Source organism: Aedes albopictus, unplaced genomic scaffold (genome assembly GCF_035046485.1).
Source record: "Aedes albopictus strain Foshan unplaced genomic scaffold, AalbF5 HiC_scaffold_104, whole genome shotgun sequence".
Classification (NCBI taxonomy): Eukaryota; Metazoa; Arthropoda; class Insecta; order Diptera; family Culicidae; genus Aedes; species Aedes albopictus.
Genome location: NW_026916416.1, coordinates 12,494 through 38,447, shown reverse-complemented (window position 1 = coordinate 38,447; position 25,954 = coordinate 12,494). Strand labels below are relative to the sequence as shown.

Here is a 25,954-nt window from a genome sequence, read left to right as displayed (position 1 = left end):
AACTGCAGCTTACTTTGCACTCTATTGCAACCCGAAAATGGATCACCCGTGTAATCGGGATAGCACGTGCACATGGGTCTGTGTGACACGACTCTACACTCTGCGTTGGGGCCACAAGATCCGCGACACGGATCGACGCATTTTTCGTTCACACATGCCTGTTGCAGTGGACATTCAGAGTTGACGACACATTCAGGTCGACAATTCGGCGGACGTCCAATGTAATTGGGCACACATGAGCAAACTGCGCGGTTACTTTGTACTCGGCATACAGAATTTGGACCACAAGGAGATGGTTGACAAGGGTTCTCATCTTGTACTACTATAGGTTTAGCTAGAACATACAGGGAGGAACATGTAGGAGCACATATAACAGAGAGATAGGTTAGCGTTTGCAAGCCTAAGCGAAAGCGTTTTAAGGTCAACCGCTAACAGGAGCAGTTTACTAAGCGATAGCGAACGTAGCAACGGAAGCCACAATGTTTGATTTGAAATCTTACTCGGTTCAGGAGAACATCTGACAAACGGATCACCCATAAATCCAGGATTGCAACTACATATCGGATTGTGATTAACGGTACGACATCTGGCGTTTACGCCGCATGTTCCAGGGCAAGGGTCGACGCAACGCTGGTTTATGCATGACTTGTCCCGAGAGCACTCGGAATTGATCATGCACTCGGGTCTACAGTTTGGTGGTGACCCGTTACAGAAATCCTGACATGAGCAAACGGCGTGGTTACTCACTACCCGACAAATGCTGTATGGCCCACACGGTGATGGTACACAAGGGTCTATAGGCTCGTCTTTAGGTTCTAATGTACAGGAAGTATAGGGATAGTTAGAAACAATACACACAGATAGTACACTACAGGATAGGTCTTACTTTCTATAACAAGAAGGTGACAGGCAAGTGATGGATTGCCCACGAATCCATTGACACACGTGCAAGTAGGAGCATGGTTATGTACACGGCATTCGGCGTTCAGACCGCAGGTACCTATGCATGGATCAACACACTTGGTATTGACGCATGACTTGTCGTACGGACAGTCTGAATTCTGAACGCATTCGGGTCTACAGCTAACATAGGGATCACCAAAATAGTCTTGCATGCAAGTACAAGAGCCAGCACCATTACGTTCTTTACAGATAGCATTTGATCCACATGGCGACGGGTTGCAAGGTTCTAGTATTTCATCTCTGTAGATGACTACAAACATAAAAATATCACGGTCATTGGCAGTTCGACGAATGTTTTCTTTCGGATAAAAAGTGTTTTTCGGATTGGATGGGAAATGGCATTTACCTCTAGGGCTGCATCCGGTATATGGGTCACCTTCGAATCCTTCCATACAGTAGCACTCGGGGCGGTGATCGCGAGAAACGCATTGAGCGTTGAAGCCGCAGGACCCAACGCACGGGTCTTTGCATTTCTGTGCGAAACATGCTCGGTTTGAAGGACAGTCTTGGTGAGTTTCACACTCGGGACGGCAGTTTGGTGGAGCACCAAGCATACCAGCTACACATGAACATACAGCTCGATCGTTCACTTCGCGACATTCGGAATACGGTCCACATGGACTTGGCTGGCATGGATGAACTGGTTCTGCTGGCTTCGGCATACACTGCTCAAACGGATTTCCGTAGTAATCTCGTAAGCAGCTGCAGAACGGTTTATGATTGATGACCTGGCATTGCGCATTGACTCCGCAAAGCCCTGGACAAGGGTCCTTGCATTTCAGATTGATACAACTTTGATCATGAGGACATTCTTCATTACTGGAGCACTCTGGCCTGCACGCAGGAGGAGCACCACGATATCCTTCGGGGCATGAGCACGTTGGGCGACCTTGTACAATTCGGCATACGCTATTGGACGGGCATTGGGCACATGGGTCCGAAGGTGTGTCTTGGTGTGAAACCAACGGGCGGCATCCGCGGAATGGATCGCCTTGAAAACCTCGATTACATTCACACACTGGCATATGGTTAATCACGGTACATTCGGCGTTTGATCCACATATTCCAGGACAAGGATCCCGGCAATGTTGATTGATACAGGCTAGTGGACTTGCGCAATCGGCATGCAGTACACATTCAGGTCTACATCCTGTATTATAAGGATCTCCCAGATACGGAGCAATGCACGTACATTTGGCAGCTCCGTTTACAGCTGAGCATAGCGCATTTTCGGCACAAGGACTGGGGTAGCAAGGGTCTCTTGGTTCTGGTGGACCCCTTTGTACCTCCGAGCATCCAACAAAAGCATCTCCTTCATATCCTTGCTTGCAGTTACAGAAGGCGGAGTGAGCAACAACATGACATTCCGCATTGGCTCCACATGCGTTTGCACAAGGGTTCTGGCACTTTTCGTTGATACAAGCCTTGTCTTGTGGACATTCTGCGCTAAGGACACATTCCGGTCGACAGTGTGGAGGACTTCCGATGAAGTTCGGCTGACACGAACAAACTGGACGATTGCGTTTCACTTGACAAATCGAGTTCATACCGCATGGCGATGGTTCGCATGGATTCTTTGGTGTCTGGGTTGGAGGTTCCTTTTGTCTACCCTCACAGATGACAAATGGATCTCCTTCTTGGTTTGGTCCGCAGCTACAGATTGGGTTGTGGTTCAAAACTTCACATCTGGCTCCGACACCACACGTTCCTGGACATGGATCAACGCATTTCAAATTGATGCAGGCCTTATTCTGAGGGCATTCAGCGTTGATCATACATTCGGCCTGGCAAGCTGGTGGCACTCCTCGGAACCCTGGCAGACATGAGCACACAGCGTAATTGTCGGGTGTGGTTAGGCACTTGCTATTCGGACCACATGGATTCGGATCGCAAGGCGTAGTATCCGGAGGTAGATAAGCTTTCTCCGTACAAGCAATCAATGCGTCACCTGTATGGGAAGGTGGACAGTAGCATACCGGAATATGGTTTACGACTTTGCATAAAGCGCTTACACCACATACTCCAACGCACGGGTCTTGGCATCGATTGTTTACGCAGGCTTTGTTGCTCGGACAATCTGTGTTGATTACACACTCAGGTCTACATCCAACAAGAGGATCTCCGAAGTAGTTCTTTTTGCAGACACAAGCCAATACGCCACTCATTCGTTTGCAGTCGGTGTTTGCCCCACAACGAATTGTGTCGCAAGTTTCAAGTGGCGTATCTTGCTGAATACATCTTTCGTATGGATTTCCGTACAATCCTGGAGGACAGGAGCATACCGGACGGTGTTGCTCTACCGTACATACAGCGTTGTATCCACAAGAACCTGGACAAGGGTCCTGGCATTTACCTTGCAAACACGCTAGATTGAATGGACAATCGGTGTTTAATACACATTGTGGTCTGCACCGAGGGTTATGGATGGCATCTGGGGTCGAGCATGGATCACATAAGGCCACATCATTACCGTAGACTGAGCATACTCCCTGAGGTCCACATGGCGATGACTGGCATGGTTGACGCGTCATGTTTCTATCTTCTGGGATCAATACGCACTGCACGAACGCATCTCCGGTGTAGCCGTTCGGACACTTACACATTGGGGTGTGGTATTCGACTTGACATTCAGCGTTCACACCGCAAACTGCTCCGTTACACGGTGGTATACACCGCCTGTTGTAGCAAGCCTTATCCGTTGGGCAGTCAGAGTTAAGTTCACATTCCGGTTTGCATCCCCTCTTTGGATCACCCTTGTAGTTCGGTAAACACTTGCAAACTGGTCTTCGGTTACGCATGGTGCACTGAGTGTTGACACCGCATACTCCAGGTTTGCATTGGTTATCCGGTACAGGTGTGTCCAGTGCGTAACAACGGTAAGCAGGATTTCCTGTTAGACCCGCATCGCAGAAGCAAACGGGATGATGTTTCTCCACTCTACAGTGGGCTCCTGTTCCGCACGAACCCGGACAAGGATCTACACATTGGAAGCCAATGCACGCCTCTTCAGCTGCACAATCGTTATCCACGCGACATTCGTATCCATGGCACCCCTCAGCGCTGGTTGGATCTCCACTGAGACCTGGAGGACACCGACACGCTGGTGATCCATCGGTAAGAATCAGACACTCCGCTCCAGGTCCACAAGGATTCGGTTCACAAACTGATCGTGGCTGTTCGATGCATCCAGCGTATGGATCTCCAATGTATCCCGATCGGCAGTAACATTGTTCACGGCCTTCAGCGATGTAGCAATCGGAGTTAGCTCCGCATGGTCCCGGTTTGCATAGCTCGGGCGTTACAACTGGTTCTGCGCAGCTACGGAATGGATTTCCAATGCTTCCTTCCGGACAGTAGCATACTGGGTTACGTGACGAGTCACAGACGGCACCAAATCCGCAAGGGTTCGGTTCGCATGGATTCCGTGGCTCGATACAACCACGGATGGTGTTGGGGCTTTCAATGTATCCACTGAGACACGTACACTTGGCAAAGCCGTTGTTCAGTATCGTGCATTGCGTATTAGGTCCACAGGGTGACGGTTCGCATGGGTTGTGTGGCAGTTTGCAAGGTACCTCCGGAGGGTTTCCTTCGTATTCTGGCAAACAGAAGCAGGCAGCTTGCCCATTGATTTTACGACATCCGGTGTTTGGTCCGCAAGGATTCGGCGAGCATTCATCTCCTTCGGGAACTGTGGAGAGGAGAAAAAAGGTTTTAGTAACTGGTTTTGAAGAATGTTCTGGACTGCAAAAAGATACTTACTGCAATTCTTGAACGGGTTTCCAGTCAATCCCTTTGGACAGAAACACACTGGGCTACCGGCATCGACTTCGCACATGGCGTTCAAACCACATGGATTGGGATCGCACGGATTGCTCGGTGGACTACATCCTTGTCTGCCATCCCCTCTGTATCCAGGAGGACACTTGCATTGCGGTTTGTGATTGCGAACATCGCATAGTGCATTCGGTCCGCATTGGCATGGAGACACGCACTGCCCGTTGATGCAAGCTTCATGCGAACTGCACTCGCTATCGGACCGGCAACCGTGTAGTTGGACGCACTCGATATACGCGTTTCCAGAGAATCCACTTCGGCAACGGCACTCAACGCCATGATTACGGGGGAAGCACTCGGCATTGTCTCCGCAGGAATCCTCTTGACATGGGTTGATGCACACGCGGTTTAGCCGATCGCAGAGCTTTTCCGGTGGACAATCTTCGTTGTACTGGCATACTGAACCTGGAGTGGTCACTACAAATGAATTCGAAGAAACCGTTATGGCGACCGGGATCGATTGGTTGGAATGAGACACTAGATTACCTGGTTGACATGATACGAAACCGTTTCCGTGATAGCCTTCGATGCAGCTGCACTCAGAGCCGTGATTCCGGTTGATGCAAACTGCATTCGGAGCACACGGGTTCTTGACGTCGCATGGACGACGACATACGTTTCCGACACAGGCTTCCATAAGCGGACATTCGTCACTCGAGGTGCATTGGACTGTTCATGGTGCAAGGAAAAGAGAAAACAGAAAACGGGTGTGTCTTGAATATTTGGTGCATAGAAACCATATTTACAGGTGTTGCACGTGGATCAGCATTTGTACATTCCGGAGGTTTTTTTACAATAATCATTTTACATTTCGAAAGTGGTTGGTGCAGAATGTTAACTCTTGCTTATTTTAGTAGTGCAATGTTTTTTTTGTTTGAGTAAAATAGATGAGAAGCGTTAGTGATCCTTACTTGGTTCCAGTGGAGTGCACTTGATCGTTGGGTTACCCTCGTGGCCCGGGGGACACGTGCAGATTGGTCGGTGCATTTTGGCGTGGCAGGTTGCCGTTGGTGCGCAGACGCCGTCAAACAGACAGGGATCCTCGCACACCTCCATAAAGCAAACCTCCGTTTCAATACAGTCGGCATCCGATTGGCAGGGTTCGGGGATTTTGGGCGTGCCAGGAGGTTCTGCCGTACGTTGTTAATTGGGCATGGATGTTGGTGGTGGGGGATTAGAGTGTATTAGAACAATCATCGATTTTGAATTATTTAGAAGTTATCGTCGTTGACGTTTTGGTCTTAAATGGCAGCGTTAGGGTCTTAACTCAAGGATAGTTACAGTGGGTGGCTTTAAGCGTTAGTGGACATACCGTTATGTGTGTATCGTTTTTTTAAACTCATCTCAAGTCTACCGACCCTGATGTATCATTGAGTTTTTACCTTTTTAGCCTTAATAAGCCTTTGTTTTTGCATTGGTTAAGTTGCCATTTAAGTAATAATGTGGTTTGCTGGGCTTGTTCATATCGATTGCAAATCACAGTTTCGATCGAAACTTTGTTTTAAAATATACAAATAGAAGATAAAAGTGAGGTTATGTGCTATCCTTCTCATCGATATAAACAAACCCAATTGTGTACTTGCATGTTCGTTGTTGCAACGAGAAAATAGATTAAAGTAGACAAAGTTATAGCAATAGTTAGAGGTTATAGTTAGGAGTTAGAAAGCATACTGCTATCTGTAGGAAGCGAATTTTACAGTAGAAGGTCCAAGACGGGAGCACTCAGAGAAAAAAAAACAACACATCCAACTTGGGAACACAGGAAACACAGTGTATAAAACAGTGTAGAAGTGCACAGAACGAAGAGAGAAGAAGGACGAGGAGTAGATTCGAGATACTCTCGAGACAGGCAGCTGATTATACCTTTTGCGCAGGGTGTATTGGGAGGTGTCTTGTCTGTACATTTAGGAATACAGTGTGATAGTTTGCATATTTCGGATATCTCGCAATCAGAGGAGGTCTCACAGGCCCTTGACGGTGTGGGGATTGTGGTCATCGCAGTATCACTCAACGGAGGTACGTTTGTGGACAGTGAACCATCCACGGGGGTTGATTGTGTATATGGGATCGACGATTCAGTAGAAATGTCTTCGACGGTATGTGTAGTGGTGGGGACAGTCGTGAAACCTAAATCTAAACCTAAATCTGTTGTAGAAGGCATTGTTGTACGATTTGCAAAGGGTTCGTTTATCAAAGAACTACTTGTGGTAATAGTTTCAGTTGTATGAGCCTCGGGATGTCTTGTACTGCCAATCTCGCGTAATTCTGTTGTTTCCATCGTGGTTCCTTCAGTTGTTGTCTTAGTAGTTACTGTTGATTGCTGATGGCTCATAGTTGTCATGTTGGGACTTTCTGATGTGCCCTCTTTCGGAGGTGACGTGCTCAGACCAAGCGTAGTAGTTTGCGATGTAGTCGACGTTTCCTCAGTGAGGCCAATCTCACCAATAACCGTAGCTTTCTTGGTGCTTGTCATCAAGCTTCCACTATCTATAGAAGATGTTGGAACTGTAGTGGTCGTCAACTCATCTGCGTAATGCTTAGTCGAGATAGAGCTTTTACTTGTTGTGTATTCTGTGGTTACCGCAATTTCTAGTGGTATAGAAGATGTCGCGCTTTCTGTAGGCTCCAGTGTAGTGATAATCTGTTCATCCTTGAAAGAACCAAGCGTAGTTGAGTTATCTTTCTCCGTAGTTGTTTCAGGTGCATGACTTGACGTAAGCTTATCCGTAGATGCTAGCTTTGTTATATCGGATTGATCTTCCGTAGTAGAATCAGCGCTGTGCGCTGTTGTTGTGATTCTGCCCTTGGCAGTGGTTGTTTCCTCTGAACTGGAATGGGTTGTTGCGTCGCTGAATGCTTCAACTGTGGTACTTTCTTGGTCGATTGTTGAAGAAGTTGTTTTCGTTTCATCGAAAGAAGTTGTTGTTCTATCATATCCTAATGGTGTCGTTATTTCTTCACCCAAAGTAGTTGGTTCTGTGGCAGAACTCGGCTTTTGTTCTTCATCCTTCCCTGAAGACATAGTGGTAGTTGTCTGTTGTGTTGTCACTTGTTCTTCCTTATCCGAAGAGCGCGTTGTGGTGATTGCCGGTTGTTGCGTAGAATAAACTGACGTTGACCCTCCCTCCTTCACAATTGTTGTTTCTGTAATTGTCGTTACTGTGGTGTCTGGAATGGAAGTTGTGTGATCGTACATTCCTGACGTGGTAGTTTCCTCTTTATCTTTCTTTGTGAATTTCCATGTCGTTGTATCTGCAGATTGCGTTGATACAAACGGCCTTTCATATCTGTGTGTCGTTGACTCACTATGGTCTTGCATCGTAGACTGCTTCATAGTGACGTCTACAAACTCCACAGAAGTGGTTTCTTGTTTTCCGATTGGTGTTGTGCTTTCCATATCACTCACAGTAGGTGTTCCTGAAGTCGTTTCATCCTTACTTTCCGAGTACAATGAAGTTTCTGGCATTCCAGTGGTTGTTTTCTCTTCATGATCCTTCAGAGGTGTTCGCAAAGTCGTTATCTCAATCGTCGTGTTTCTATGGAGTCTCACAGTAGTCTCGTGATCCTGTATGGTTGATTGTAATATTGTGGTTTGTTCTGGGCTGATTTGCGTTGTGGTCTCCGCAGTGGTTTCAGTAATTTCCGATGTTGTAACGTCTGCTTTATCTTTCGGGGTTGGTTTGAATGTTGAATCGAGAGGCTCCTTGATTCGGTCGGTGATGCCTGGATACGCTGTAGATGTGACCAATCCTTCATCCTTCGTTATAGATTCAAATGCTGTACTTGAGGTTGCTTCTCCCAATTCCGTTGTGTATTTTTCTGTTGAAGTATGTTGTTCAACTTTTCCGGTTGTTTCTGTTTTGCGGTCCTCTGTTGAAGTCATTTCATCTTGACCTGTAACTGAAGGTTGCGTAGTTGTTTGTTGTTGTGTATCCTCCGTGTACTGTATAGTTGTCTTCGCCTGATCACGTTCCAATGTATACTTGGCAGTAGTTTGACCACCGTACTCTGTCGAAACTTCATTAACGGAAGAAAGTTGTTCAGTAGTGACATCCGAATGCACTGTACTTTCCTTTTGTTCTGTGGTGTGTCCCACAGTTGACATCTCGCTTACACTGGTAGAGCCATACTCAGATGTATGAGCAGTGCTAGTGGTAACTTCTTCCATGTCCTTGACAGTCGAGGCAGTCTCTGTAGTTGTACCATCTCTAGAAGATTCAACTTCATGTGGAACTGATCCTTGCGTAGAAGTGGTCGCCTCTGCACTTTGCGTTGTGAACTTGTCACTTGATGACGTTGCATCATGTACTGCATAAGTAGAGGTCATATCTTTGGTGAAATCTGGAGTACTTGTACCGTGACCTTTATCCAAATTTGTGGAATGCGGCGTGACGTCCATCGTCGATCCCGATGAAATAGTAGTGTATCCTTCAGTTGTGGAATGCAGTTCCACTTCAGAATCTGTGAATTGTGCCGTTGAAGTTGTTTCGGTAGTTTTCACAAATCTTTCTTCTTCATCTGTTACCGTGGTAGTAAGTGAGATTCTCTTTGTAGTAGAATCTCTAGTCTGCTCTATACTTATGGTAGTCTCTAATTCCTTAACGGCTTCAGTCGTTGCGGTAGATGTGTCATAGGAAGAATCTGTGGTGAACTGTGTTGGATATCTATCTGGCGGATACCGTGTAATAGGCACAACTACGGTTGAACCAGTAGAGGATGATTCTGTTGTAACTGCCTTCATCACTGTTGGCTCGGTTGTGTCAGTATGCCGAGAAAATCCTGTTGTTGCCTCATAATATGGTGAAGTGGCTTCGGTAGTGTCTTGCTCAGCAGGTAAAGCCTTGACTGTTGTTGTAACCATGTCCGCTTCAGTAAACGAGGTACTTGCTATTGCTTGCGAGGTTGTTGTAGTGAATCCATCGTCAACTGCTTGTATGGTAGTTTTTGGAACGCTATCCACGGTTCGAGTTGTTCCTGGCTCCATCGTAGTAGTTACAAAAGTTTCTCCAGGTGTTGCACTCAGTTCTTTATCCGTCAAACTACCAACTGTGGTAGTCAAATCCGTTATATCCGCTTCCATTGAGCTAGGATAATCCCTTTGAGTAACTGTGGGCTCGGTAACTGCCCGATGGGTAGTATAATCGGGAGTCGTTCCGGATGCTCTTTCAGTCGCTTCTGTTGAAGTGCCGTCTGGTCCTTGTTTGGTTGTACTAGCGGCCATATCCGTTTGTTCTTCGGTAACCATTTTGCTCGATACAGTCGTAGCGTTCATGGCTGAAGTAATGGTTGTAGTATCCAAAATTGTTGATGAAGCTTCAGAAAGCACTGTAGTTGTTCCTTTAATTGTGGTACTTTCCGTTGAAGTTTTGGATGTAGTAGTTAGATCACCATCTACAGTATACTCTGAATGGGTCGTAGTATCTGCGTAGTCTGTAGTGTGCTTGGGCCCTTCAGCGGTTTTCATCGGAGGTATATCCGAAGGTGATTCCGTTGTTTCCCAGTTTGAAGTAGTGGATTCGAATGATGGACCATGCGATGTTCCTGGACTAGTCTGGAATGTCGTAGTTCTTGAATCCGTTGTGTAGTCTGTCCCATTGTAAACTGGAGTAAATCCTGCGTTGGACTCCTCAGTAGTTCGGCTGATTATCGAATCGTAAGCAGTGGTTTCCTGACGCTTAGTTGTATATTCTGACTCGCTATAGTCTCGGTAGGTATAAGCTGTGGTTTCTGGCGTTGTAGAACTACTAGGTGTTGTTTTGGATGCTTGAGTCGAGCTGGTAGCTTCGTCATATTCCATTTTCTTGGTCGATAGCTCAACTTCTTGTGTTGGACCTGACGTTCGATCGTAATCAGGTTTTCCAGTGCTAGAGGAAGAACGATCAGTCACTGTTAATCCTTGAGTAGTATAAGCATCAGTCATTCCGGAAGAAGTGCGAGTTGTGGTTGTTCCATTTGAAACCAGATCGTATCCTTTGTGCGTTACAACAGTTTGAGTCGTTGGTTCATAGGGTACAGCTGTAAATGTAGTTGGAGTCGATGAAGCGGTCTTTCCTGTTACATCAGTATCCTCATCGCGAAGAGTGCTGTATGAATCTGTCGATGATGTTGTTGTTTCAGTCGCACTGTCATTGCGATCGATCTCAAGTTCCGTCACTGTCACATATGTAACAGTTGTAGAACGTATCTGCTCCGCATTCACAGTGCTGAAATTAACGTCTCCATCAGTTGAATGAGTGGTTTGAGCAAACGGCGTTTCCGAATCTACTTCCGAGGTTAATGGAATCCGTTGTGTTGTTGCTGGTAACTTTTCAGTTGCCGTCGATGCTGGTTCTTCCGTGGTCGTACCAACGTAATCCTTTTGCGTCTCTATAGTCGTAGTCGTCGGTTTGAATGAAGCAACAGTACCGGTAATGGCTTCGGTCGTCTGTGCTTGTTCCGTGATCGATGTACTCTTGAAGGTTGTTGGTTGTGTAGAAACGATTTCCTCATCACCACCGCTACGAATCGTAGTTGTATCCTCAGACAGCACCTCGTAATCCTTCCGTGTCGTCACAACATGAGTCGTAGCCTCAAACGTCGTGCCAGAGCTTACGGTGAAGTCTGTAGATGTTGACATGACCTTTGTAGTTTCTACATTCTTGAGGGTCGTCCCTTGCGCAGTTGTGGTTTCCATATCGGTAACACCCCGTATCGTAGTAGTACTCTCTTTCTGCGTCGTTTCAACATCGCTCTGCACTGTAGTTGTATAGTCAGTAGCCACGTCGTAATCTTTCTGAGTGTGAGTCGTGGTTTCAGTAGGTGTAAATCCTTCGTATGTGGAAATATGCATTGTTGTGGTCACATCCTTGAATGTCGTTGGTTGTGTAGAAGTTGCTGCCTCACTGGAACTTCTGTGGTCCGTTGTTGTGCTACCGGAAACCATCTCATATTCTTGTGTCACTACATCATGAATTGTGGATTCATCCATCGTAACAGAGCTCTCGGTAACACCTTCAGTTGTTGACATGTGTTCTGTCGTATCCTTGAATGTTGTTGCATTCCTTACAACACCACTAGGTTCCGTAGCTCTAACATCAGAAACTACGTCATAAATCTTTTGCGTTGTTAGGGAGCTTTCAAATGGCGTAATAGTTGTGATTGCAACACCTTCGGTTGTATCCTTGATTCCTGTTGCTTGTGTCTTGGTTGTTACTTCCTCGGCATCATATCGAACCGTGGTTGTAACACCGGCTTTCACGTCGTGATCCTTCTGCGTTGCTTCGGAGGCTGTTGGCATTTGCTCTGTAACGTGTGAATCCTTCAGTGTTGTTTCTTGCGCAGTAGTTGTGTCCACCACGAGATCACTACGAGCCGTAGTTGTTGCGCCTGAATCTCTATCGTAGTCCTTTTGCGTTACTATGGGATAATTCGCGGTTTCGGTGCTAATGGTAGCATGTTCAGTCGTTGTCTCGACCTTCTTCAAAGTTGTTGCTTCTCCAGCAGTTGAATCCTCCGCACGCTCCGTAGTCGTACCATCGGAAGCAACCTCATATCCCGTTTGCGTAACCACATGGTAAGACGTAACCGTGCTATCGGTTGCAGCATAGGTACTTGATACAGGGGACGTAACTTCTTTTTCGACATCCGATGGAACCGTTGTAGTTGTACGGTCAGTAATCAACCCAAAATCCTTCTGCGTTACAACTGAGTGAGTTATGACGTCGTACGGCGTAACAGAGCTGACGGTGACGTATTCAGTGGTAGTGGTGATATCCTTTGAAGTCGTTTGAAGTTCCTTCTCTGTAGCAACCTCGTAATCCTTCTTTGTTACAACGGGATGAGTTGTAGTTTCAAACGGCGTAACAGAGCTAACGGTAACATGCTCAGTTGTAGTGTTGGTATGCTCTGAAGACATTTGAAATGGCGAAGAAGTCGTTTCCCTTTCGATACCACTACCGAGTGTAGTCGTACTCTCGGAAACCACTTCGTAGTCTTTCTGCGTTACTACGGGCGGGATTGTAGCTTCGAACGGTGTTACAGAGCTAGCAATAACGCGTTCAGTTGTAGTGTCATAGTCTTTCTGCGTTGTTATGGACGGAGTGGTGGTATCAAATGATGTAGCGGAGCTAACAGTAACGCTTTCAGTTGTAGTGTTGATATCCTCTGAAGTCGTTTGAGACAGCGAAGCAGTTGCTTCTCCCTCGACACCAGTGCCAACAGTAGTCGTACCGGAGGTAATTACATCGTAGTCTTTCTGTGTAACTACGGGGTGAGCTGTGCCTTCGACCGGCGTAACAGTACTAACGGTCATGTGTTCTGTTGTTGTCTGGATATCCTTTGAAGTCGTTCGAGATGGCGAAGTAGTTGTTTCACTTTCGATACTACTACCTACCGTAGTCGTATCGTCGTTAACCACTTCGTAGTCTTTGTGAGTTACAGTGGACGAGGTTGTGGCTTCGAACGGAGTATCAGAGCTAACAATAACGCGTTCAGTTGTAGTGTTGATATCCTCTGAAGTCGTTTGAGATGGCGAAGCAGTTGTTTCTCTCTCCATACCACTACCCACCGTAGTTGTACCGTCGGTAACCACTTTGTAATCTTCCTGAGTTACTACGGACGTAGTTGTGGTATGGAACGGTGTAACAATACTAAACGTTACGTGTTTAGTTGTAGTATTGCTATCCTCTGAAGTTGTCTCGGCACCAGTACCAACCGTTGTCGTACCGTCGGTAACCACTTCGTAGTCTTTCTGCGTAACTACAGATTGTGTTACGGCTTCGAGTGGCGAAACAGAGCTAATGACAACGCGTTCAGTTGTAGTCTTGACATTCTCTGTAGTCGTTTGAGACGGCGAAGTAGTTGTTTTCCCCTCGGCACCACTACCCACCATAGTCATACCATCGGAACCCACTTCGTAGTCTTTCTGCGTTACTGCGGACAAAGTTGTAGCTTCGAACGACGTAACGGTGGAACCTAGCTCGGCCGGAGTGGTTTCCCCAGCCACTCCAACCGTGGTAACAATAGACGAGGGCAGTTCGGTAGTGCTCTCGGACGAAGACATTTCATACTGTGGACTAGTTTTGGCTGTTGGCGCAGTGGTTATTGGCAGTTGGGTTACGTAATTAGTTGTTATTGGCTCGCTTGTGTGTGGCGTGTAAACTGTGTGTGTGCTATGTACATCTGGCACCGCTGTCGTGGTATTATATTCTAAATCTAGGTTAACAGTTGTTGTTTCTTTGGTTAAGAAAAATAAAACAAAATAAAACTCGTTAATCAAAATCGCAGCAAAAATTATTGCGTGGTGTAGATAAATACGATCGGTGCTTGACACGGCAGCTGATGTGTGCATGTGCGTGTGATCTGTGTTGTGATACGTGGATGTATGTGTGTGTGTGAGTGTGTTGCGTTTGTGTACGCGGTTCCACGGGTGTGATTCTCTACAGTGGGTGATCGTGAAGTGGTGAAGACCAAACGATTTGATCGAAAGTTCTAGTGAGTTTGCAGAAGCGTACTATTCTAAGCCTAGTGATGAACGGTCAGTCCAGTCAGTCACTTACGTTCGATTTCTACCGTCTTCCGGCGTGTGTCCTAGAATGCAAGCTTTAGCAAGATGAGCTATTGGGGATAGGAGCGGAAGCTAAGCCAAACGATACAGAAGGGGTGGGTAATGGTAATATGAAGCTAGAGCTGTATGGAAAAAATGAGAAATGGCTTTGGTTTAAGCTGGAAGTAGTAAATATTAGACAAGCGTAGACCATCCTTAGCTGGACAAATGCGTAGAATAGTGGTTTGATTAGGTTTTCAGGTTAATAGGCACTGATTTATGGTTGTATGCTCTTATGAAACCATTAATTTCATGGGGCAGCAGTGGTGGTTGAAGCAGCAGCAGCAGCGGCGGCGGCTTGCACAAGCATACCATGGTGATCGGTGTTGGTGGGACTTACCTTTGACGCAGGCACCGGTCAGCGGGTTGCACGGAATTCCAGGTGGACAGTGCTCGCAGCCAGAGATGACGTTCGTGTCTCGCGTGATACAGTTGCATCCGTCACAAACAGCACCGGAAGCGCAGTCGCTTGACCGTTGACATTGGCAAACTGTGAAAGATTGAACAGATGATACAGACATTTCAGAGAAATCTTGTCTTAAAAAGCCGTTTAACTGCGCAGCATCTTGAGTAATATTACAGTATCCGAGAATGTGTCTATGATATGATCTACATTGGTAGATATTGGTGTTCAACATCTGAAGAGTAGCTGTCTTATCCGTTATGGTTCTGGAAACTACGAAGAACAACGTTGAGGACCAAGAATCAACGAGACGGCTTTCGTTCACTCTAGTATAAGGAACTGAGCATTGGTTGAAGTAGAGAAGACTTGTTGGTACTATACTATTCGCTAAAAAGGTTCCACGCTATATGCATCTACTGGATGACTACCGAAAAGTCAATGGAAGGAGTATGTTGAGGAGTACAGTGATTGGATCGAGCTCAGGGGCCGCAGATGAGGTAGAGTTTGTGCGAAGAATAGTTCTTGGACGGGAGGATTGCGGCAGTAGAAGCAATAACCGACAACACGAACGAGGTGCTCAAATTCCAGTGGATCTGAGCTCAGTAACTGGTATAGGGCTTGTGCAAACGTTGAAGTCGGCCTTTTGAGCAGTACTTGGTGTGAGAAGGAGTTTCGAGACAGAAGATGATAAGGTTTTGGGTTGCAGAGTAAGTAGCTTGAATCTCCATCTATGAACGTTGGTAGGGAGCAAGGATGACGGCAGTAGAAGCAAACAGACAACACATTCCGATGGTTGGCTGACGTATGGTGCTTGGTAGGAGGCGTTCAGGAGAGTAATTCGAAAAATTCTAAGCATCGCCCTGCAATACCATTCCAGATAGTCTTTACAGGAGAATAGGATATACAATTATAGATTCTGTTTTTGCACTGGTCTTGTTTTTGCAAGAGTACTCCTCTGCGGTCAAATATTAAAACATATGCACAAAAATCGTGGAACTTAAATGAAGGTGTATCGGTCACATACTACGGAGAAACGGAGAGTAGGGACTACCTTGTAAAGCAAGTTATTTCATTAACATCAGATTTCAAGACTGTATATCCACGATCATTAGAATTAGAACTATGTTTCCAAACCTCTAAATCGGTACTTACGTTTGATGCACACCGCTTCGTGATTCTGCACCTCGCACTCTTGCCCGGCCTCGCACGGATTACCGGCCTGGCACGGGTTGATGCACGCTCCGTTGACGCAGGATCGTTCAGCTGGGCACTCGTCACTGTGTCTACATCCAATTTCTGCAAAACGTACAAAACCATATTAGTGCGGTTCGTGCAGCAAGTTCCCACTGCGTCATGAAAACTCATCATCAGCATCGTTCGTCAGCATTCGACGACGTTACTGTAAACTTCTGTTGACGATATATGTAAACTAAATAGGGCCGGGAGTTGGTAATGAAACATCTACTGGAAAGATTGATGGGTGCTACTTCTACGTGTGCGCTACGGTTCTAAGCTTTACGCATGACGACCACGACTACAGGTGTATATGGTTGGACTACGCAAGCAGTTTAAAGCAAAGCATACCAGCTACGTGAAGCTACTCGTTCATGCAGATATGTACAATAAGCCAAAGCAAGTGTATTTCAGGTGTTAGTGTACAGTGTGAAACAATAACCCAACCACCGGATAGTTGTGTACACCGTATTTATACAGCTACTGTAGAATACAACAAGAGATCATTGACTTTGTACTACGTTCGACATGCACTATTCCCGACGTTCTAGATTCCCGATCGTGCACGGTTTACCGGTTTGTCATTCGCAACTTCACTCTACAGAGGGTCTACTGGAAAAAAATGACAGAAAATTCCCGACGTGAATTCTTCACCAAAAAGACAGAGACAGAATAACTGGGATGCTGCTAGCAGAGTACAAGAATGAACTTTCAAAAGATCTGCTATATGGATGTCGGTTTTGATTTTCTGATAATTCATGCGGCTGCAGTTGTCTGGGCTGCAGTACAATGAGGCGTTTCTGAGGTGGTTCATTGACACATTTGAAGTGCCACATTGCTAAAGGAATGATTCAGGATCTAACAGAGAGTTGTACCAGGTTTTGTGCCATTCAGGATTTCTCTAAGATTGACCCAGTGGAGCTTCCGATGGGGACGCTTCGCATATTGAAGTCGCCGCTGCATGTACCGAGAATAGACTAAATGGATCAGGCAGGCAAGAATAGAGGATGCACTACGATAGAACACTTTCCAGCTGAGGCCAGATGAGCCTCCCCCCATACTGATTGAGAATCGAAATTGGATGATGCATTCCAATAGAGGTTGTGAATGATTTCCGATGCGGTTGATTCAGGTACCTAATGAATGGACCCCGCATGAAACCCAATTGTCCGGAAAGGAAGAATGAATTTCGAGAGTAACCTGCAGCGGCGCTTCGAATGCCTGGAAGTCCGGATCGGTCCAACGGGTAATCGACTAGGAGAGATTCAGTGAATATATTACCTGATTCTTCTATACAATTGGCTGAATCAAGCGGGTCAGCTTTATTGCAAAGGCACTTTGGTTGGTGGTTCTGGGTGAGGCAGGGGATATCACGGGGACAAGGATTGGCGGACCGGCAGGGATCAATGCAAAAACCATCGACGCAGGTTTCGTTCTGCAAACAGTTTGCATCTGTCAAGCACACTTGTGAAGGGACAAGTGGCGCCATTGTTGTTGCAGAGTCATAGATGTGGGTAATCACCCCGGGTACAGTTGTGGATTCTTGAGTGGCGGTTGAAATTTCGACGGTGCTAGTGTCTTCAGTGGTTGTTGCTTTCAACGTTGTAGATGCATCGTCTATACTCATCGTTGAAGCGGTTGACGGTTCGGTACTTCCGGTGACTCTACCACCTCTGGATTCCGTGGTGAATTCCGTACTTTTTGGAGCGCTGGTTGAAGTTTTGGGTAATTCGTCTTCTCTTTCGTCGACTTCCTCGCTACCGTAGTCATACTCGTCATCTCTATCACTGTACGAAACTGTCGACAGGGGAATACTCCGATCGTCTTCCGGTTCCGTAGGGCCTCTGTCGCTTGTGGGTTGCGTGGTTGTCGTCAAATCTACGTCATAGATTACAGTTTCGGTTTCCTTCCGGTCTTTGATCGGTTTTACCGTGGCTTCTTCGTGACCCATGTATTCGTCGTAGCTTTGAGTGGTGCTACTGCGGTTTAGCAATACATCCGGAAGGGTGGTTGGTCGGGTGAGCATGGTAGGTGGAACGTCGGTTTCCAGTTCGGTTGTTTTGCGGTCCTGTTTAACTAAAGTACCAGTGGGCTTAGAGGTGGTGGACGGAAGGCTTGTGGTTGTATCACTCTGCTCAAGGGTGGTGGACGTTATCACTGAGTCCGTAGTTGAATAGGGTATTTCTGTAGTGCGAACTTCAGTTTTACTGTGAGTGGTAGTAGACGATTCTGACTTCAAATCAACATCAGTTATAACTTCGATCGAAGATGTGCTAAATTCTTCAAAAGGTGTTGATGCAGTTGGTCTATAGGGTTGACTGGTAGACGTTTCGTAGCTACGAGTTGACGATATCGTTGTATCCGTGGTGATGTCTTTGAATCTATCAGTCGTCACTTTTTGAGGTGTTTCATCGGAAATCTTTATCGTAGTCATACTATCTGTGGTCGTTTGAAGCACTGTGCTATCAGTCGCTAAACCAGATGTAGTGGACGGTTCTGAAAACGTCTCTTGTCTTTTCTTCGTAACTTCAAACGTGGTTCCTTCCGTTGTTACTTCTGTTGATATATCTGATTGGTACATCTTCGTTGACGTTGGTAGGTATTCTTCACTAGAAACATCTACCGTACTCGTTGGTAGCTGTGAACTAGTATGAGACGGGCTAGTCGTAGGTGCTGACTCGGTAGTTTCCGTTATTTGTGCTGACGTCTTTCTACCGGTAGACGTTAGCAAATTATCTCCGGTCAGCGTTGAAGCTTCTGGCGGAGCATAAGTTACGGGCGGTGGCAAGGTTGGCTGACCAGTAGTGGTCCTGGATGTTGCATCGGATTCGGTATCCATATCCGGTTCAATCGTGCTGAACACATCGGATCTGTCGATGCCGTCACCGCCGTAGGACTCCGTAGTGGTGGTACCTGCGTCGATCGGTTCGCCGGAAGCCGTGGTGGTGGGGATGATAGGAATGCACTTCCGGTTGGGATTGCCGGTGTGGGTCGGGGGACAGGTACAAGTGGGAACGTGTGCCTTTACGGTGCATACAGCCGATTGACCACAACCAGACCTACAAGGATCGAGACAACGGCCCGCTAAACACTGTAACTGTTCGCCGCAATCGGAGTGTTTCGAACAGACGGGCGCCACCTTCTGTACTTCTTCATCATCTTGTTCTTGTGCTTCTGTAGCTGTGGAGGGTAAGTGGTAATTTGGTGTTGTAGGTTAAAACATAAATATAACAATATAGATAAACAAATACGTATATTATTAGGGATAGGGTTCAGTCACATTTATGTACAAACAGGTCAGGAGAGTATAAGTTAAGAAGACACATCATTGATGCAAGTTACTATTTTATATACACGTAGAAAGTCGGATAGTAAGTATAGCTGTAGTAGTAACGGTAGTGACAGTGTAGTGGTGAAGGTGATAGTTTTTGAAGTAAGCAGAGTTGAAAGGTGTAGTGTAAGTGTAGATGAGTGAAAGTGTTTCAGGGAAAGTGACAGAGGATGTTGGCTACGTAGTAGTGCGTAGGAAACATCCGCATTAGAGCGTTGCATTTCAAGAGCCAATCGAGTGAGTGTTTGAGCATTATTTAATGCTTGTTTGTTTAATAGGTTTGAGTTTTTTTTTTGCTGAGCATGAGCGTGTGTGAATGTAGAGGCGTCGTTAGGGCATTTGTTTTTATTGGTTCCAATTGGCATTTTTGGTTTCGCTTTTGGTCATGGTTTCTGAATTTAAAAACGTTCCGATCGTGGTAGTGTTGGACAGTAGAACTCGAGATAGGTAGTCTCGGGTCTCAGGAAGTGAAAGAGACTAATTTACACAAAGTCGGCTAAAAGACGCTGGAGAGATAGCCTGTTACAATGTCTTAGATTTGCTTTGATCCAGAAAGAGAAGAAGTAACACTTAAGGAGGGAGTGTAATTGTAACACATACAGAAGTAGAGAGGAAGATCGTAGATAAGGGAGAGCAGAGTCTGAAAATGTTGAATTTCTGGAGTCTGGTCCTAATTTAATCTGAGAGAATAAGAGAGACAGACATACTGGAAGAAGAGCTGTTCTATCATTGCGCTAGTCGCCGCTATTTTCTCTGGAATTATGTTACCTTTCAAACATCCTTGATGGGCATCTCTGACGAATCCAGGAGGGCAGAATTTACAGATCGGTTTATGGTCTTCGACAAAGCATGGTGTGTCGTCAGCACATTGAGTAGATTCGCAAGGGTTGACACACTGGTAGTTTCGACAGGCCAGATCAGCTGGACATCCGCTATCTCGCAGGCAAATCGAGAGCGATGGACTACAGTCCTTCATGCAGATACAGGCTGGTTTGTGATCCATTACGAGACATGCCTTGTCTTCCGGGCAGGCTGGTCCTCTGGTAGCCGTGGGCATACAGGGATTCAAACACTTTCCATCGATACAGGCCATATTGGAGGCGCAACCGTCATCGCCGTGGCATTCTCGTTTCTCGGGGGCACAGATCAGTTCTCCATAGTCATTGACAATGAAGCCATGTTTACAAACGCAAACTGGACGGTGCCTTCTGGAGATACACTTCTTGTTCGGATCGCACACGAACGTGGTCGGGACGGTACAGGGATCGCTACATTGCCCACTGGCGTCACATCGTAAGGATGGATCACAATCGTTATCTGTTTCGCAGGCGATCGAGACGATCTTGGGATCGCTGGGCTTCGGTGTGCTTACTTCCTGACACTTGGGATCGGGCTTACATTCTACATTCGGTCTACCGACGTAGCAGTTGGGACACGAGCATCGCGGCCTATGAAGAACCGTTTGGCACAGGGCGTTATCCCCACAGGCTCCTCGCAACGAGCAAGGATCAGAACACTTTCCTCCGATACAAGCCTTTTCATTGGGACATTGCATATCGTTCGCACAGGACTCGTCTAGATTTGTTCATGTGATGATAATAACAGGATTTTAAGAATAGTAACTAGGTGTATGTGTGTGTATGAGATGAATGTGTGTTTTTATGTATGCGTGGAAGTGTATGCGTGTGGTCTATGAATTGAGTCTGTGTGTGGATATGCCAAGTAACCAAAGGGGCAAATGTACCAATATCTTACTGGCATCGTTGTTCTCTATTCAGCACTGGGCGCTTCCTTTTTAAAGATTGTTTACGAATTTAGAAGAAAATTGAGAGGTGGGTGCATCTTACAGCATAACTTGCATCACTATCAGCTCTAACAAACGAAAGATTGGTGCAGATTCTAGACCGAAATATACGTATCAGAGACACAAACCAAGAATTGGTCCATTTACCCCAGACACTCCTGGACTGCTATCCAAAACACAAAACAAAAATAAAAGATGGAAGAAATTATTTCAAAATAAACGAAAGAAGGTGAACGTAGTTTGTCAAACGTCAGACAACCAGACATAGTACGGTTGGTAGATTATGTGACCATTTCTAGATTGAGTTTGTAAACAAATGCATACACAGTAGTACTGCCAAACAGTTGAAAAATATGTCGTTTTCAAAAATATTGTGCAAAGCATTTTGCTCTATTAAGGTTTACATAGAAAGTTACCCTCAAAGAATGGCAACGAATGAAAGTTGAAACAAAAACCGGTATTTGTCAAAATTCGTGGGGGATGGAAGAGGACTGGATGAACGAGAATGAACCGAATGTTCATTCGTGATGTCATCTTGCAAAACGTTATAACACAGACAAACAGACGTAACACCTTGCACGATTTTCATGAAAATCCATCGCCCAGTTCACACTACCATCACCTGGTGGAAAAGTTGCACGAATCACTGTGTTGTGCCATATCGTCAACAGAAGGCGCTAGTGTGAAACGTCAAACGCATAGAAAAACGATGCGCGCGCCTCTGATTGTGAAAGCCACAACTACGAATATTTAAAATGATCGTTAAAAGCGTGGTCGATGGAAATTTCGCAAGTGTTACGTCTGTTTGTCTGTGGTTATAATGTTGCTGAATGAATAGAAGCGACAAAGAAGAGATGATAATCCTTTATCAATAATCATAGTGATCACACTGCTTACCCGTTAATGGGACCCATTTTTTTAAAAACAATCATCAATACTATGTCTGTTTATCTGTGGTAAAATGCTGCACTGTACTCTCATCAATCGGTATAATTGTCAATCTAAGGACTTAGATTATTGACTTGTCGGTGCGATGAAACCATAGTGTAGCAATGTCCAACTGAAAAAAAACTATGTTGTGGAACTGTGGAACCGAGATTAAAATTATCATCAAAACATTTGATAACATAAAAAAATCATTTCTCACAATAAAAGTACATCCAACACATGCGCTCTGCCCGGGAAAGACACAGGGTGTAAATATTTTTTGTGTTAATTATTTTCCGTGTTCAAACAATCTAAATTTGGAACTTTGAATGCGAAAATCGATTGCCTTCGATGGTCTATTTATTTATTGTTTTTTTTGTGGTAGAAAATTCAAAGAGCAAAACTGGATACACTCGTTGCTTTTAGTTGTATCGAAAAGTGAAGAATTAAAAAAGAACAGAATTGAAAAGAAGAAGAAAAAGAAGGAAATTCATATGTACAAAACAATAGGAAAAAACTTAATCTTAGCCAATTTGCAAACGTATCACATCATACTGACAAACAAGTGTTAGGTGAAACTAAAAAAAATACAGAGAAAACCCAATCAAAACAACCAAATTCATTCGTTTCAGTGTAAATGCTTATAAGAGTCTGTGTGTGTGTATTTTGTGTACACAACCCGAGCCAAACACGTGCAAGCAATGAACTATGTGAGAAGTGTCCCGTCCACAGTTCCCAATCTGCCTGAGAAGATCTTTTTGATTTGACCGCAAATAACTCGCTCTTTCGTTTCTTATTTTGAAATAATTTCTTGTTAGCGTCAATGAAAACTAATACTAGAATTAAAAAATAAAAATAAAAACGTAAACAAAACTCAACGAAACGCTTTAAATAACCACTAAAAACTATAAAAAGTAAGAGTGTGAGAGTGAGATAGACAAAAATCGATGTTTGTAGAGTTTTTGTTGTTGTTCTGTTTGTTTTGCTGATAAAAAACTGGGACTGCGCGCGGTAGGATCGCATGTCATGGCACACTTTGATCCACCAACGGTTGGTTGACAACCGGGGGGTCGACTTGTTGGATCGAGGGACTATTGAATATTGTTTTTTTTTTTACAAAAAATATCAAAGGGGCGCAGATTGGGTAACCGCGATTATGACAGCGACATCTCTAGCCATCTATAGAAAATAGGGAATTCACCGGGTGGGTTCAATAAAATGGTGATTGGTGAGAAAGAAAGGGGATAACGGTGCTCCTTAGTTTGTACAAAATCTTATTTTCTAGGTGTTCAGACTTGTATCTGTTTGGTTCCATTTCAAGGGAAAATTGTGTCTGCTGGGAGGCCTTTGTGCCATAATAGTCAGAGTTCGTGTATTTATATATTTATAAAGCCAATTGAGACGGAATGAGATCTAAATGACTTAGAGTCAGTTATCGCTGGATGGTTTCAAACTTTAACTTGTGTGCAAAATGTGTATGAACATGCCATATATAGTTGTATGTAACATTTGGTGGTGAATAGGGTGACAATTCGACAACTATCCAGCGATAAGAGATCTGGCATGAAACTAATCGACTGATTGGATGGTAGCGACATCTGTTTGCGTAAATTAGATCGAATCAATGTAAATGTAATTGGTGGGGCAATGATTTAACTTTGGCATTAATCGAATTATTCAAACAAATCGTTAGACAAGAATGGTCCATTAATCGAATCGTGCCGGGGGTACTTGAGTTGCTGGTTGAATTTTAGATGAAAATGGTATCGAATTATTGTTTTATCTTGAGGACGGCTAAACTGGAGAGGTTAACTATCAGTCGCATTTTAATCGGAAAACAAACTCTAAACAAAACAAAGAAAAATACTGAATCAGTACTACGGGATTGGAGGATCCACTCACCGTTACGGCAGATAAACTGAGTGCCGTCTCGGACGCATTCTCCTTCGGCGCATCCGGTCGTTCGACAATCGGTTACCGATCGTTCGTTGGTACCTATTCAAAGTAAAGAAAAGAAAGTTGGATTTTACCTTACATTCAACCCTTCACCATTCGGTACTTACATTCCGTGTATGGATCACCACCTGGATACAACGGTGGACAGTAGCATTCCGGTTCGTCAAACTGCGTTACCCGGCAAATGGCATTCGTTCCGCAGCGGAAGTTGTGACATTTGTTGGTCTGCTTAGCTTCGCACAGACAACCCTGTTTGGGATTACCCATGCATCCGGGCTGGCAGGTACACTCATAACCGTTTGCGTCCTCCCTGCATACTGTATTCTCACCGCATGGGTTCTGCGAACAGCTGTCCTTTTGCAGTGGTTGACACTCTTGACGAGCGTTTCCAAAGAACCCTGGAGTACACGAGCACTGAGCTTGTCGGTTAACGACACGACATTGAGCGTTGACGCCACAGGCTCCGTCCTCCAAGCACGGATTTGTACACTTTCCTACGACACACTTCTTATCCAGTTCACAGTCCTCGTTCGTTTGGCATTCGTATTGTACACAGCCTTCTCGTGGATCACCTTGGAATCCATCGGGACACAGGCAAAGTGCTTGATGGTCTGCCACCTGACAGATGGCATTTCTACCGCAAGCCTTTCCTCCAGCGCACGGATCCACACACTTGCGGTTAACGCATGATCTATCGCCAGGACAGTCCGTATTTCTCTGGCAACCTGCCATGCATGCTCCGTTCTGGCATAGTTGACCAGCAGGACAAGATCCTGGATTACACTTTGTTCTGCATCTTCCTCTTGAACAAGTCTGACCACAGGCACAGTCCTTAGCCTGTCGACATTTATCGGCACAGAATACGCCTTCTTCGTCACAATAGCAGTAAGAGTTGCATTTTTGTGGTGGAGGTGCACACGATACCAGTGGATTGCCCAAATACCCATTCGGGCAACTACACTGTACTCCATGGTTCACCACCGAGCACTCCGAACAGGTACCGCATTGCCCTGACACCGTGCATGGATCCGTACACTGCTTGTTGACGCAAGCCTGATTATTCGGGCAGTTGTTATCCGAACGACAACCTGTCTGACAGATTCGGTTTTCGCACATCAATCCGTTGGTACATGAAGCGTCACTATTGCAGACCGTTCGACACGTTCCACGTATGCAGCGTTCATCTGCTAAACAGTTCTGATCGTTGCGGCACGTCGGCATGCACGAGTTTCCATAGCAAGCCTGACCTTTGGGACAGTCGCTTCTTGTCTGGCAAGATCTTTGTTCAGCTCGGCATCCCGTCAAAGGGTCTCCGATGAGTGGTGGTGGACATGTACACTGCTTCCTGTGGTTAACCACCGTACAAAGTGCATTCGTTCCGCAAGCAGTTGGTTCTTGACACGGATCCACGCATTGTTGGTTGAAGCACACCAGCTGACCAGGGCATCCAGCGTCGGATCTACATCCAACCATGCATGTCTGTCCCTGGCACACTTCTCCATTTCGACAGTCGTCGTCGCGTCTGCATATTGGTTTGCAGGTTCCTCGATCGCATCGTTCATTGTTCAGGCATCCCTGATCGTTGGCACACACTGGTCGGCACAAATTCTCGATACAGGATGTGCCTTGCGCACAGTCTCTATTCTCCGTACACTGCAGTGCTGGTGCACGGACGCAGCCAATCTTCGCCGTCGGACTTGGAACCATGCCGTTGATGCACGAGCAACTGGCACGATGATTCACTACTGTACAAGCCGCGTTCGGACCACATGGGTTTTCTTGGCACGGATCGGTACATTTGTTGGCTCGGCATGTTTCACTCGCACTACAATCGTCGTCCGAATGGCATCCGTAGATGCAGCGTCCGTTAAGGCAGATGTGTCCTAGGAAGCAATCGTTGTCCAAGCGACACGTTAC

At 45.6% G+C, this 25,954-nt stretch overlaps 1 protein-coding gene across 1 annotated transcript in view; it reads right to left on the bottom strand.

The window, feature by feature from the left end:
- The window catches only part of LOC109622862 (uncharacterized), a gene marked incomplete at its 5' end in the record, with an annotated part of 69,313 nt that overhangs the window by 33,802 nt on the left and 9,557 nt on the right, over nucleotides 1–25,954 (bottom strand). Inside the window, 14 exon segments of the mRNA XM_062843200.1 lie at nucleotides 14–334; nucleotides 501–815; nucleotides 887–1,213; nucleotides 1,310–4,654; nucleotides 4,726–5,217; nucleotides 5,287–5,469; nucleotides 5,712–5,930; nucleotides 6,664–14,013; nucleotides 14,724–14,873; nucleotides 15,939–16,082; nucleotides 17,301–19,199; nucleotides 20,119–20,925; nucleotides 23,984–24,076; nucleotides 24,145–25,953. Of these exon segments, the coding sequence (XP_062699184.1) occupies nucleotides 14–334; nucleotides 501–815; nucleotides 887–1,213; nucleotides 1,310–4,654; nucleotides 4,726–5,217; nucleotides 5,287–5,469; nucleotides 5,712–5,930; nucleotides 6,664–14,013; nucleotides 14,724–14,873; nucleotides 15,939–16,082; nucleotides 17,301–19,199; nucleotides 20,119–20,925; nucleotides 23,984–24,076; nucleotides 24,145–25,953 (17,454 nt within the window).